At 43.5% G+C, this 15,896-nt stretch overlaps 1 protein-coding gene across 1 annotated transcript in view; it reads right to left on the bottom strand.

The window, feature by feature from the left end:
* Window positions 1–238: 238 nt before the first annotated feature.
* LOC126285308 (uncharacterized) overlaps window positions 239–15,896 on the bottom strand; it is a 51,114-nt gene continuing 35,456 nt past the window's right edge. Inside the window, exons 3-4 of the mRNA XM_049984604.1 lie at window positions 9,979–10,191; window positions 239–359 (exon numbers count right to left, since the gene is read on the bottom strand). Coding sequence (XP_049840561.1) covers window positions 358–359; window positions 9,979–10,191 — 215 coding nt within the window. The 3' untranslated portion in view covers window positions 239–357. The remainder of the gene's footprint in view (window positions 360–9,978; window positions 10,192–15,896) is intronic.

Here is a 15,896-nt window from a genome sequence, read left to right as displayed (position 1 = left end):
AATGGAAACCACGTTTTACATGTATAGCAAACAATAATTGTAGATAATGAAATCTGTCACCTACTAATGACTTTCAAATATTTGGATATCACTTGTAACTGTCATGCTTGAGAATGTACATTAGCTGACGATACAACAGTTTGTCTTTGCAAAAGCTATATCACAAACTCATTTGACAGTAAATTAAGATACCTGTAAAACAATTTTTGTTCCTGTTACAAACACTACAAAAGTTTGGTACAAAGCATTTTTACTTTACACTGTCTATAATTTGACTCTGTTACATTTTCATAGACGAACAACGCTCCTCGAACGCAGACCCATCTCACTTTCCAGCCCCATCGCCGCCTTCTACTTTCCTGCAAAAATAAAGTAATTGTATTACATAACGTTTACTCTACCAGCTAAAAAATACACGCTTTACTCATTACAGGCATTGCACAGTGTAAGTGAACAATTGAGTTGAAATAGATGATAAATGATGAATATCGGTCTATGACTTGCAACAAAGAAACATGATTATACACTAAATCTTCCAGCAACAATTCTAAAGCATTCAATCAGTCTCACAAAAATATTAAAGAAGTCAGTACATCTACCCGAAAAATATAGGTAAACGATCTATAGTTGCTTTATCGGAACATTATTCGTGGCGTGTAATATTTATACATGTATACATAAATGAAAGTTCTTTGGTGCTTTAAGTCCCAAACAAGAAAGACAAATAATGATTCAGTCACTAAAAACAAAAGTGAGTAACAAAAGGTTCAAGTCCAGAATTGCTTGGAATGTCTAGAAGTTAATCACACGATCGGTACTAAGTTGGTACAAGGCCAACGCCTGAAGATGTAAAGTCACTGCCCTATGCTTGGCACACATTAGAAGCTTAGCGAGACTCCGACTGATGGGCTCGGGATGCATCTGGCGCCTAGCCCAGGAAAATCAAAGGAATGGGTGATTCGAACTTGATTCCGAACTGCCAGCCCACGGTTAAGCGCTGGTCTAACCACCGTCACGACCGCGGATATGGTATGAGCTACTGGTGGGCAGGTGAGACGACGTATAAAAATAGTGGTCGTGATCGCAGTGCTCTGGTAGTGGAAGCACGCTGTGTCGCCGGCAGGCTTGACGTCTTTCATGGCGCCTGAAAGAGACTCTGTTGGCGACAAACCAACATACTGTTTTTTATGGTTGTTGTTGTTGTTGTTGTAGCCTGGGACTTGTACCAACATGTTGGATGACCATACATCATTGTTTCGCTTCCAGGAGCTTGTACCTGCTGCGGCGCAAGATGCCTGAATGGTAACCAACAAAGTGATGTGAGAGTTGCAGGTTTGCAGGTTACTGTTTCGTAGAACGGACACAGGATCCCTTCACTCAGGGTAGAGATGGCGAAGTCATGTACGACGATCGGTCCAGCTTCCTCGTCCCACATGACGATGGATGTGTAGGGAGAGGAGTCACTTGCAGCGTTGACCCTGACGAAGTTGCGTGTGATGTGACCAGCGGCTGTGTCCAGAGGCTGAGCTCCTGGACTCACCATCAGGCTGGCGTGGGTAGACCTGGAGTGGTTGGCAAGACTGGCAACAGCTGAGGAGCGAGCTAGCTGGAGCGAATTTGCAAGGATGCCAAACATAGTATGGGATCCTGCATGCAGATGACTGATAGAGGTGTGAGAGCATCACGGAAAGGATACAGGAAAAGTGTACCTGGAGGGCGAATGAGAGTGTGACAGCACGTGACAAATACAATTATTGTCCTCTGAATGTATGTAGCATGTATAATGCAATAACATTGTGCCTGGAGAGCATAGGTGGATGTGGGAGCAGTATGCAAACAAAACAATTGTGCTCCAGAATGTCAGGACCACTTGAAGTGTCGGTAAGCGAACGCATGTGTAAGGGCGCTCAAATATAAACGATGCGAGTCTGGAATGAGCAAACCGATGACAGGGGGGTGATATCGTGACTTGTGTAACGAAGTGTGGTACCGACCAGAGCGTGGAAGTTCACAGCCCGTCACTGAAGGGACGCGTGCACGTCACGTGATTATACAGAGCTAGCAGCACCATGCATCGATCGTCCAACACTGCCAGTCGATTTCCAGACAGTGACATGAAGGCGTCAAAATAAGAGCAAAAAGGTGTTGTTCGTTTTCTGACAGCGGAAGGAGTAGGAGGAAGAGACATTCATCGACGAATGTCACGAGAGTACGGCGAACACTGCATGTCCCTTGCAAGGGTCAACGCGTGGCACAAGCACTTCATGGATGACGGGTGTCGTTAGCCGATGATGCACAGTCTGGAGCACCACACTGCATTACCGATGACATCGTCCAGCTGGTAGATGCACTGATTATGCAGGATCGCAGAGTGACAGCGAAAGCCATAGCCGCTGTTGTCGGATTGAGCTTCGGAAGTGTTCACACCATCATGAAGGAACGACTGCACATGTCCAAAGTGTGTGCCCAATGGGTGCCCCACAGTCTTCAACCACACCAAGAAGCATGTCGAATGACCCACTGTCTTGCTCATCTGCAGCGCTATGCTCGGGAAGGGAATGCGTTCCTGGTACGAATGGTAGCTGGAAATGAGTCATGGTGTCATCACCTGGAACCAGAATCAAAGCGAAAAAGTCTCCAGTGGAAGCATCCAGGGTCACCGCCACCAAAAAGATCCAAGACCATCCATATGAGTGCAGGAAAAGTTATGCTGACGTTCTTCTAGTTCACTTCCTGCAACATTGGACAACCTTGACCACCCTTCGCCAAGCGATCAAATCAAAATGAGCAGGCAATGCAAAGCCTCATACGGCCAACACAGTCCCGGCACTCCTGCAGAAATTCAAATAGGAGGTTCTCAGCCACCTTCCATACAGTCCGGTCCTCTCTCCCTGTCATTACGCCATTTGTGGTCACATTAAAAAGGTTCTGAGGGGCAAACGATTCACCACGGACGACGACGTCCAGCTGTACATACAGATCTGGCTAACATCGCAGCCCCAGGAATTTTATCAGACAGCCATTCACCGCCTTGTGTCACAGTGAAACAAGTATCTCAACAGCCAGGGTCAGTACTTCTAACATACAGGCATTGGTTTATGTAATAATGCCTCCAGCTCGTTTCTTTTTGAACGTTCCTGATATTAGACACGTAAAGGATAGTCCTAAAATGTGTGTGTAGATTAAACAGAGATAAAAGGGTCAGTAATTGCCTATGTGACTTAGGCATTGGCTGGGGCAGGGGAAAGGGAACAGATGTGATAGTGGAGGTTTACTGGTGGGAGTCGCCAAGAGGTCAATTCATGGGGAAACATATCGTCGAAGGACTGGGGCTGTGCCAGAAGGAGGGAGCTGCAGTGTCGCTTTCCAAAGATGGTTGACCCTGCAGGCATGCCAGGGACAGCAGCTGCATACCTCTGGTGTCGTACTGATCAGGGATAGCTTCTACAAAATGAGTCTGTGTGTCAGCTGCATGGTGTGTAAGATGGAAGGGATTTGGAGAGTCATTTCTCTATCAAGCGCGAACATACTAGTTGCCATTGGATAGGACGAAACGTTGAGTGGAGATACTGGAGCCAGAGATAGTGTTGGAGCCTATGAAAAATTCTGCTAAATGGTCGCCAGTTGATGGGGCGAAACGTTGGAACGCAGCGCAGGAGCTAACGACAGTGCCGAACACAACTAAAAATGTTCTTCCACGTCGCCAGTTGATGGGACGAAACTTTGCGCAGTGATGCTGTGGGCAGCAGCGGCGCTGGAGTCAATGGGAGTTTGCACCCTCATCACCAAATTGTGAGATGAAATGTAGAAGCCATCACCAGTGGTGGGACGAAAATGTGGAAGCCATCGTCTGTAGTGGGATGAAAATGTTGAAAACTGCCGTCAGTGCAGCGACGAAAACATCGAGGCCTGAGCCGTAAAGAAAACACTGTCTACCTAGGATTGATAAAAAAACTGAGTTCAGAAGGAAGTATGACATCGCCAAATGTTCTGAGACGGATCTTGGAGGTGCATTGGAGCCAGAGGAGACGATGGAGCCAGAAAAAACCCTGTCGCCAATTGATATGGGACAAAACTTGGAGGGATGGGACTGGCGAAAACGTTTACATATGGCCAAATTGTGGGATGAAATATAGAAGGCGTCGCCAGTGATGGGACGAAATTTGGAAACGCAGCACGGAAGCCTGGAAAATGTTTACTCGTCGCCAAATGGTTGGACGAAAACTGAGCTAGAAGGGGGTTCTGGGGCTGGGAAACTCCTCAGCGCCAAGTGACAATGGGATGAAAACTGAGAGCAGGGGGGAGAGGGTCGCAGTGATCAGAAAATTCTTCATTGCCAAATGACACACAACAAAAACTGAGAGTGGGGTGGGGGGGGGGGGGCATTAGAGCCAGGAAACTCTCAAGATATGTGTCTTGTGTCGTTGAAGGCGCAATGAGGACATTGCCCAGGTAAAATATGTAGACTAGCTTCATTAGAGTAGTAAAGAACAAAGTCTTCTTCGTGGATTGTTAAGTTACATACAAATGAAAGTTCAGTGGTGTTCACTGAAGGCTAAAGTGAGTTCAAGCCCAGAATAACTCTGAATGTTCATAAGTTAATCACATGATCAGTACTACGTTGGCGTAAAGCCGAAGCCTGAAAAAGTGAAGTCACTGTTCGGTGCAGATTAGAAGCTAAACACTGTATGTGGGTGATTTTTAGTGAAACTCGGATTGCTGGGTTGCGGATGCAGTCGGCGCCTGTCTCGGAGAACTCAAAGGAATGACTGCTTTGACAGCTGAAACCAAACTACTAATCCGTGATTGAGCGCTCGCCTATATACTACCACGGCGCTCAGATTAAGTGCGAGCTGTTGGCGAACAAGTGACGTAACGCAGGAGAATACTGCCCGTGTTCACTCTTCCGTGGCCGTGGAAGCGCGCTCTGCTGCCACCAGACTTGACGCCTCTCATGGCTGCTTCCAGAGGCTCCGACGACAACAAACCAGGGTACTGCTGCAACTGTTGTTTACGGAACATTTACCAACATACGAGACGAGCGCGGATCACTGTTTGGCTTGCAAGCGCTTGTGCCTGTTCCGGGGGACGGTGTCTGATGTATGACCATGTGAGATTTTTGCAGGTTGTTTTCTTGCAGGAGGGACGCAGCCCAAAGCCAGGGTCACTAGAAAGAAACACAAATCACTATTGACTCTAGTACAGGGTTTCCAAACTTTCCCTCTGACTTTGAGAACCCTGGTACTGCGGTGGAAAATGAGAAAAGTTTGTTTCTTGAGTGATTACTTCAATCGTAAATCATAACTATTAACAAAAAATCATTAGTAAAATTTTCAAAAAATGGTTAGCACCGTCAAAATCTCGAAAAAAGCATTTATTCACATCAGATATAATTAGTGTAAGTTGCTCTCACCGTGTAGACAATAGCGCACGAGACTGCTCAGCCTTTGGCTCAGTTTCAGTCCTTACTTCTGCCCCATGTCCAACTTTTGTACCGCCCTCTTGTTCTTTGTTAGGAAACCAAACAGAGAACTTTTTTGGCAACACCGACTCTGACGGCTATTTGAATTTGCGCTCGCAGCGGTCTCGCTGGCTAACTTCAAGCTAACTAGCTCGGAAACAGCGCAGTGTATAGAATTTTTTCTTAACAATCATTTCTCAGTACAGCCTACCCTTACAGTCTTTTCAGACTGTTTGTGACTACCTTGCATAAAACTCTCCCAGCTCCATTGGGAATTGAATTTCCCCGCGTTGGAAGTTAAATGTTGTAGTAATGTCTCTAATTGCCTAGTGGTAATGTCCACAAACACGGCATATAACCCACGTATCTGAACCAGTATTTATTTTGCACTTCAGTGCTTTTTTCTATAAGAACATTTTTTCGAAGTTTTCCATTAAAACAGGAGATACGATAGGACTAAGAGGCAAAGCCATAGCTAGGCCGTCAGACTTGTGGCAGTTAGTTTATCGGAACATGAGGGAAGCTGGAGTCAAGAAAGAAAAGTTCAATCTCTAACAATCATCTTTTGACAAAAAATCACTCATATGATGTAGACTGTGAAGTTTTACATTATGTTAAGAAAAGCACAAAAATGATCTTACTGGAGTACTGGAAGTCAATAAACATATGACAGAGAATGCCAGCTTAGTATTGAAAGAACAAACTCAGTTTCCTTTTCCCCTGTGTTAAACTAAGTTTTAGTTACAAATAATAGACTAAAACTTGAAATTCAACTTTATTTTTGATCAGCTGTTAAACGTATCTCCATGTAAAAATCTTTGTTCCCTTCGTTAGTTAATGTCACTAGTTCCTGCGACATAAACTAATCTTTTCCGAATTAAATACTACAGTCATCATTTTTTTGTCTTTAGTATCTGACGTATAAATGACACCGCTGCAAGTCGGACGTCATGTTATCCGTGTTTGCTCCATTCAGTTGTCGCCTGAAGATGACCTAAGGATCCGAAAGCTGCCTCGTGACCAAATAAATATAATTTTGCGGAACGTTAGGGAATGTTCCCTATTTTATATTATGATCATGCTGAAGAAACAAGCTGTCTTGGTTGCGGGAATGTAATTATTATTAATGTACCAACGACGCATTTCGCCTGATTTGGGCATCTTCAGATTGGTGGAACATTAGATCGTGTTAGATACACGGGTTACCGAGCATGCAGAATATCCCAGCAAATAACTGCCCTTGTCAAATATGCGGAAACATTGCGCGGTGTCCCTGTTGGGACACGTGACATCGTCCAGTGAATGGAAAAGAGGCTCAAGTCTACGTAGATCTGCCACTATGCGAATATGTGAAAGATATAGTTGCTCATATCCTGGACACACACATAGTACTCTCAATAGATTCGCCTTTGAAATTTATAGAATCATGCATGTATTCAGACCACTTCCGTAACCTTCTTTTTTTCAGAATGAGGTTAGTACCTCAGACATGGTTATGGAAGCACTCAAGAGCTTCTTGTGATGAAAATAACTGTCGACGCGTTTTTTGTTTGCCACAAAGAAACAAAAATGGGCCGTTTGTCTATGAAAACAGCACAATACGGTCAACGAGGACCTAATTCGATATTGTCTACTTCTCCTTCATTGCCACCACCATTATCCTCTCCTTCCTTTATAGATTAAGTGTTTTCGCCTGTTCCAGTCAACTAGATGCAGCCATTTCTTCCGTGGCCTTCACCCTGTCTTGTCCCTCTCGATTCGTAGTTAGTAATTTGTTTTGGGAGTCGATTTTCATGTATTCTTTCTACATATTCGCACATCTGTTTCTGTTTAGATCCATTTTCTTTTGCACTGAATCAATTTGTAATCATTTCTAATGTCTTAACTTCTGAAGCCATCTCCTCTGGTGCAACCTTCAACACTACGGAGAAATCTTATTTCTGCAGCCTGCACCCTGCTCAAATCCCTTTTTGTAGGAATTCAGGTTTCAAATCCATACTGCAAAGTTTGTAAAAATCTTACCTGGATTTTTATTTTCTAGCGTATTTCTATTTGTTCAATAGATTGCGTCAAATTTTAGGATCTTGTTGCCAATTTTGTACCGCGTCACAACCAAGATACTGAAAGTGGCCATCTGTTCCAGTATTATAATTTTAGATCTTGGAGACAATTTTCTATTGAATGACACAACTCTTGTTTTAAAACTGGAGACGTTTATGTCATAGTTAGAAGCCAATACAAGAAAGTGATAAACTGATATTTGAAGATTATCCTCATTTTCTTGAATTACTGTTTGATCATCTGCGCATAGTAGTGTGTTAAGCATTGCTCCCTGATGAACATTATGCCGTAAGTAAAATTTTGTCGCCTATCACTGACTAGGTCATCTGTGTAGATGGTTAAAATAGTTGGAAACAGGCCACATTCTTGTCCATTCTCTTTGTTGTTGGTAATTCTTTGTACCAGTTAGCTGCATCTTAAATTACAATTTTTGTCTCTTTGTAAAGAGCTTTTACAGAGTTAATGAGGTGCATTGGGGTCTTCCCCTGATCTGCCGCAATATAGGTCTACTGACTTTGTCGAAAGCTTTTTCATTAATCGTGAAGGCAACGATGTGTTAGTGCTCATGTTTAAGAGCCTTCAGCTCTCACTACTTGTTACCTCTGTGCAACTCCAATTCGTTTCTCCTGAAATTCCTGTTTGTTCAGTACTTACCTCTGTTCGTTACCATCACTTGCTCGTGTTCTGGTTTAAGAGCTTTTTTGCTGTAGCTTCCGTAATCTTCGTCTTATTAGTGTATTTAAGTTAAATATGTATTTAGTTCATATTTTGATCTTCGTTTGTGTATTGCAACAGTAATTTTACATTTGCATTACACGTGTTAATATCGATCGATCTCTTTGCTAGCCAAGTGTGTTCGTTGTGGAGGGCCTCTGCGTAAACCTCATCAACAGCAAGTGGATGTTAAGAGCGTGTATGGTTAACCCATCCTCTGATTATTTCCGTCCTATAAACCACGACTTTAGTAGCGGACTCAGATATAAGGTTTAAGATTCATCAAGTATGGAACTGAATATACACAAGGCATTATCAATTGTCACATTATTTTACGCTCACAAGTGTTTTAAGTAATATATGGTGGTCAATAAACGTTCATTACATTCGTAATTGTATTCAGGCTTTCAGTAACTCAAATTCATCTCAAGCCCCATCCACCTCTGATCCATGGCGCATCCTACAGCATTTCCTTGCGCAATAATTGGACACAGGTCATTGTTCATTATGAATTATTCAAATTACCCCAAGGTTAGATAGGGTTGGATTTTACGTTCTTAAATACTTGTCCTTGTCCTTTCACCTGGCGATCCTGACCCTGAATAATGCGCTTGCCAGAGAACTTTCTGAAAAGGAGTTAGATTTCAGTGCCATGTGTAAATTGTTTTAGTTAAATATTCTTTTCCTTGGAGCTTGGACAACTTCTGGATTGTTTTAAGCAATAGCCAGTGTTTTGCATTCGGCGTTCTCTCTCTCGTTTTCATTTTACATGAGAGTGTGTGTTTCTGCGTTAATTTAGGCTTCGGTAGTAGGATCGTGTGACTTTATTGTAACTTGCGTGTGGAGAATTTGATATATGAGTCAGGAAAATTAATTTTCAATGTGATTTGCACCTGGAGAAATTCGTGTATATCTGTTGGGTCAATTAATTTTCGTTGTAATTTGTGCATATATGTGTTACTTTCGTGTGAGCATCTTGAGTACGTCGGTCTTGTGTTAGTCAATTTGTATTCAGAATTAGTCCTATGCAGACGAATTATGTGGTTAAAAAAATGGGTACGCGCAGTCGTTGAAAATGTAATTCTAGACTTAAAGAGTCCGTGAGTAACACGCCATCGGAAGAAGTTGCAAGTATAGAATCGCAAAACATGGAATGTAGGGAGCAATGTTCCTGATTCGTAGACTATTCGCGAACCGAATTCGTTGTTCAGTGAACTGGATTGTAGTGGTGCTGCCGATATCCTACGTTTGGAAGGTGGAGACCAGGTTCTAGAAGTAGTTTCTTCGGAACTATGTGCGACAGAGTTCTCACAGGCAAGCAAAGTTCTTGCAGAAAGTGATAACAGTATAGATAGAAGCCTGGAGCCGTGTTTACCGTATAGAGCCCAGTTTATGGCAACTTTTGACGCGCTAATGGCTACGAATAATAAGCAAATGTGTGAGATCGGAAATCTAGGGGGCGCAGATAACGCCAAATAATGAGAGATTGGAGAAGCAGATAACTGTGAATAACACGTCGATTAATGAGGTCAAGGTGAGTTGAGAAGCGTAGCAACGAGCATTAAAGAAGTTTTCGTCGCCAAGGTTTGAGTGTATGCAGCAGCTGCTCGACACAGTAGATTTATGGCTATGCGGATATAGCTACCGTATTTATTAAGGCTCGATGGAGATTGAAGTGACGTTCTGGTTGATGACTGATTTGTTTACTAAAGCAAGGAAACAGTAGGATGCGGGAAACTCACAGATGTGGGGCTGGTCCACAGCTCCTTTGTCGCCCTGGCTGACCTTCGGCTTCTTGGGCGTCCTGATCTTGATGATTGGAAGCTGGCACGGAACCAACTTCCACGGTTTGCTCTTCTCGGCGTAGAATACCTGGTTCAGGAGTTCGTCGGTGCGAAGCTCTATGAGGTTCAGGAACATCATCACGTTGTGCTGAGTCACGTGCTCGTTTTCACCTGCAACAGAAACCCAGAGGCTTCGAGACTTGTGCCACAGTTGGATTAGTAATTTAAGTTACCCCTCGTTTGCAAAGTAGGATTCATTTTGCTTAGCAAAGCAATATAATGCAGATTCCCTAACACAAAAGATTTAATTTTTTAGCATATCATTACATCACAAGTTGAAAATTTGACTTGATCTTAAAACAAATAATTACACCACATGACTCGTTCTAACAAATCGACCTTGAGACGAGGGGCATAATAAGTAAATACAAAATATCCGTACGTATATCGGAAGTGAAGTGCTGTACAGCTCAAATACAGTGCAACAACTTTGTTTTTATGTTCATAATAAAGAAACCCGCTAGAGTTGTAAAATATTTTACTGACTGAAGTCTTGCATTACAGAATTCGCTATACGGTACCACCGGTTTCGGGTCTTAGCCCCATCATCAGGTGCATCTGAAATCTAGCAGTAGCAGGCCGTCATGTCCATGCCTCAACAACTAGTGTACTGTAGGTGGATCGTGAAATAACTTCCAAAATTCTAGCTGAAAAGAACTCCAACTTTCGCTCAAGGCCTGGGACAGTGCCTCTTGTCCCGAAATTTCCACCAGGGATGCATGCTGTCGAACGCTGATACAGTGCGCCGTTGACCGGTGCGGCTACGTCAAGCAGACTGGGCCCCATCGAGAATGCTGTTTGTCGTTCTCTGAGACAGCTGTTTGCATTGGTCGGTATACCACGACTGTCGCGGCAGTATGTAGTGATGCGTTCTAGAAGGTGTAATAGTACATTAAAAATTAAGAAAAATGAACTTCCATAAATCTCATATACCATAGATATTACATTCCCTGTGACTTTTTGTTCGAAACTATTTGATCTGCACAGACAGTAGAAGGTGATACTGTTGTACAATTTAGATTAATTTCATTAGTTCTAAACTTGAATTAATGGTGGTTAATATTTGATTGTATTTTACAGAAGTGTGATTGGGACGTCGGTGTTGCTCATACGGCGAAGCTACTGATTGGCGGCCTGAAATGATCAATAAAACTACCTGCGTTTCTTCCAAAATTTGGTTTTTTATATCCGACCCATTTAAAGAAACATTGCTCTTCTACGATAATACTATAAATACTTACATTTACCTCCACGTTCTTGCATCATTCTATTAGTTGCAGATCAAGAATTAGAGATTGTGCTGATCCATAAATTCGTTCCCGTCGCAATTCCGTTTTCTGCCTTTCTGCTACTCATATTGGACAAATAACATTTGTATGAATGCCTGGTGTCTGTTGTTTTGGACATGTTTATGTTCGACCTCCAGAGGGAATCTAAAACTAGCGAGCGTGGAGAGCACGGACGGGCACAGCGGACAGGTGGCGCTAGGTGGGTAGTCGGCCGAGGAGCTCGCCCAGGTAGTCAGCGGACTTGCAGTAAAAACCGTGTCCGTAGGAGAATGGTCCAACTCGTCCAAACGGCTCTGAGCAGTATGGGACTTAACTTCTCAGGTCATCAGTCCCCTAGAACTTAGAACTACTTAAACCTACCCAACCTAAGGACATCACACACATCCATGCCTGGGGCAGGACTCGAACCTGCGACCGTAGCAGTCGCGTGGGATCTAACAGTATCGTATAGCATACTAAACTGTATTCAAGTCTTAACTATTTATTTCTTGTGAAATGGTACAAAACACTTCACACACAGTGTTACACGGCATTTAAGACAATACGTTTTTTGTTTCCCGTTGCGTTTAGCTCTTACACATCTTCTTTGCGTGCTTCTTTTGTCAATCATATGACCAATTCCATCAAACCTGATGTCTGGTATCACTCTCAACTGACTTTAGGAATAATCCATTGGACGTCCAATATTCGGTCTTTCAGTGTCCAATTTCAGGGATGTAACTGTAACAGCACGTCTGAAATCCAGTAAATCCAGTGCATTTTCCCCATGTACTAGTCTGTAGAAGAGCCAGGCATTTAAGAGGACCATTTCCAGCATACATGTAAATAGGACCCAGTACCAGTTTTTCCCTCTAATTACCGTCGCATATTTTCCAACTGACCAACCATGGTGATCAACACCTCCCTCCCATGTACGCATTATACTACTTCAAAACGGCAGGTTGTTGCACATGTGTCTTCTTACCTGCGTGTCTACTGTACCGCGTAGCTGCTCCCAAAGGTTCAACTTTGTCAAAAATTTTACCAATTGTAACGCATCTGTTGTCGTGCCATCGACCAAATAAGACTTCACCATTCCTGTAGAACGGTAGTCATAGTTTCCTCGAAATGTCTTTTTCAGCTCGTTGCTGCTCAGTAGTGGACAGTCACCAACGATTCTCTCTGACAGTCCCAGTTGCTCGAAAACCCAAATTTCTCAGATGAATCTGAAGATCTCTACTAGTGAAGAAATTGTCAAAGTACTCACAATGGTTCTCGGGTTTTTCAATGCAGTCCAGCATGTTTAGGACTGCTCTTGATCCCAATAGTAGGTGATCCCTTGCAGTATCTTCTGGATCCTTTCCACAGTATAAATCAAATTTGAAACAGTAGCCACTTGCTACTTCAGGAGGACATACGGTGATATCAATATGGTCCTAATCATCTGACACCGTATTGTAGAACTCGTCACTGTTTATTATTTCTTCTATTTCTTCGTTAGTGAGGATCTATCTCGTCCGAAGACCATTATAATCTATATAAAATGAAATGATATAAAAGGTAATAAAATAAAGTGAAATGAAAGAATAATACATTACCACAAACTACAGAAAAGGGAATGTGTAAATACCTCTGTCCATCTGGAACTATATTGTTTTCTAATGGGTAACATATTCATAAATATACTTACATAATACGCAGTAAATTTCAAAGTAACTTCATACCCTGTAATATCTATATATAGTTTCATATTCGAACGTACAGCAATACAAATAACTGAAACGAAAACACCAAGTTACAGTGTCCTATTTCGAGTACACCAAATTTTATAACAATGGAAAACAATGAATATAACTCAAATTGAGCTAACAATGCAATTAGTTTAAAAGACACATTGTTGACTATAAATAATCATAAAAAGATCTCTGCCACACATTTCAAATATTACTAAATTGTCGATAAAGTAAATACCTGTAATAACGAAAAGTGTGCTTTAGTATTCAATAATCAATTAATGGTAGGATTTATGTTTTTAATTTCCTGTAAGCATACATTTGATATAAAAAGCATCAACAAATGACGTAGAACAGTAATAGTTGCAAATTAATAATTCATTGTGTATTTATAAAAAAAATACGTGCTCTGTTCTCAAAATAGGACACTGGTACTTAATGGGCTAACGTTCCGTCGACAGCGAAGTTATTAGAGACGTAACACAAGCTCGGGTTAGTGAAAAATGGAGGAGTACATCGGCCGTGGCCTCTCAAAGGGGCCTTATTGGCATTTGTCTTAAGCGATTTAGGGAAATCACGGAAAACATAAATATCGATTGCCGGACGCTGGTTTGAACCATTGTCCTCCGAATGCGATTCCAGAGTGCTAACCAGTGGGCTACCTCGCTTGATGACACTGTGGTCGGGTGGTGAAGTGGTTAATGCAACCACCTAGTAGACAGGATATCCCCAGTTAGAGTCCCGGTCTGGCATTCATTTTGATTCGTCGCCGCTGATTCGGCATAATTCCCAGTGTATTTGATAACTTTAGCTCCTTCCCTTTTCTTTCCTTTGCGCCCCCTCAGCCTTCAATTTACATAAAAATAACATTTAATCATTTACCAAGAGTGAGGAGGAATTATGCATGCCACACTCGGAGCCAAGCAGGAGCTCAATGAATTAATTACCTTTGAATACATTGTGGGAGCGAACAGTGATCAATGTGTTACAAATGTTTACTATCAAAAAACAGTCCTGATCACAATTTATTTATTACAGTGACCGGTTTCGAACACTACTGTGGTCATCTTCAGATCAATGTGTACGAACCTCCTTCTGGTGGTAAATCACCACATTTACCACCAGAAGGAGGTTCGTACTCATTGGTTCTGGAAAGTATCGACAGGATCTGGACCTATGCCGACTTCAATACCATGACCACCTGCACAAGGTAACGGTCGATGGCGCGAACAGTCCGATCGACATAGACCAGCAGATATTCTACGGGGTTTAAATCTGGGGAGTTTGGTGGCCAGAGCAGTGCGATAATATGGTCCTGGTATTCCTCGAACCACACGAGTTCACTGCGAGCTGCGTTACGTCTTGTGTTGACCTGCTGGTAGATGCGATAGTGCCGAGGAAAAACAAACTGCATGTAGGAGTGGGCATAGACCTCTAGAATAGATGCATACTTGAGTTGATACACTGCACTCTCCATATTGTTGAAATCATAGAGGAAATCCCTCCCCCCTGGCCCCTTTCGACGACTGCCTACGATATTTGCTTTCAGACGTTACACACCTTACACGTCAACCGCCATCTGCCCGATGGAGCATAAAATGTGATTCATCTGAAAAGGACACCTATCGCCACTCACAGGACGTCCAATTGCTGTATTGGTGTGCAAATTACATTCTTCATCACCGATGAACTGCAATCACCATGTGTGTATGAACCTACCGCCTGCTGCGGAGGCGAATGAGCTGGAAAGTTCGCCAGTGTCGTTTAGAAGACACTGTTGGTAGCACCGTGGTTCTTCTGGGTAGTGAGTTGTTCAACAGTTGTGCTGTGGCCTTCTCCACCAGACGTCACGGCACCTACAGTATCAGAAACCAAACTGACAGCCTGCAGCCGCGGGTTGCCCGCCTCGCAGGCACACCGAAGCACTACACAACCAACTGGCGTTATTGATGAACGGCCACAACAACCACCACCACAACAACAACACCACAGCAAAAACACCAGCGGCCACCAGGGGTCACTACCGGCCCACATAAACATAAGGAAGAGGTCGCTGTAGATCCCGGAATTATTTCACACATGAAACCACGTGATGGAAAATAGTTCCGAGGTACTCATCCGCCGAAGCGCTATAAAGGCCGGCGCTCGGCCGCACATCGGCTCAGCCTTACCTCGGTCTTCAGCAAGGTCCTGGAATCTATCCTCACCCACCGCATCCACCAGCATCTTCGCCAGCACCGCCTCCTTCCCATCACCCAGTGTTGCTTTCAGCCATCCTTCTCTTCCGACGACCTTCTCCTTCACCTCAGTGATCTCCTTTCTGAACAGCTTAATTCCCGTCTCTCTGCAATCTTCCTCTCCCTGGACCTCGAACGTGCTTATGACCGCGTATGGCATTCCGGTCTCCTCTTCAAGCTCCAAACCTTCGCCCTTCCCATTAATTACGTCTGTCTGATCGGCTCCTTTCTCTCCCACCGTCCTTCCTACATTACCACCATAACACAGATTCCTACACCTTTTTTCCCTCCGCCGGTGTGCCCCAAGGCTCCGTCCTCTCCCCCCTTCTGTACCTTTTGTATACGGCGGACATGCCTCCGCCGTCACCCCCCCGTCCACCTTCTCCAGTTTGCCGATGACACCGCCTTCCTTGCCCTTGCCCCCACCCTGCAGCGCTCCCAACACCTTCTCCAATCCCATCTTGACCGGTTCACCGCTTGGTGCAACCAGTGGTTGCTCAAGGTCAATCCCTTCAAAACCCAGGCGATCATTGTAGGCAAAACCACCCCTTCCTTCTGCCTCCTTGATTTCTATCTCA

The sequence above is a fragment of the Schistocerca gregaria genome, chromosome 8, assembly GCF_023897955.1.
Source record: "Schistocerca gregaria isolate iqSchGreg1 chromosome 8, iqSchGreg1.2, whole genome shotgun sequence".
NCBI classification, from domain to species: Eukaryota; Metazoa; Arthropoda; class Insecta; order Orthoptera; family Acrididae; genus Schistocerca; species Schistocerca gregaria.
The sequence above is the reverse complement of the archived record's forward strand: the minus strand, read 5'-3'. Positions and strand labels throughout refer to the sequence as shown.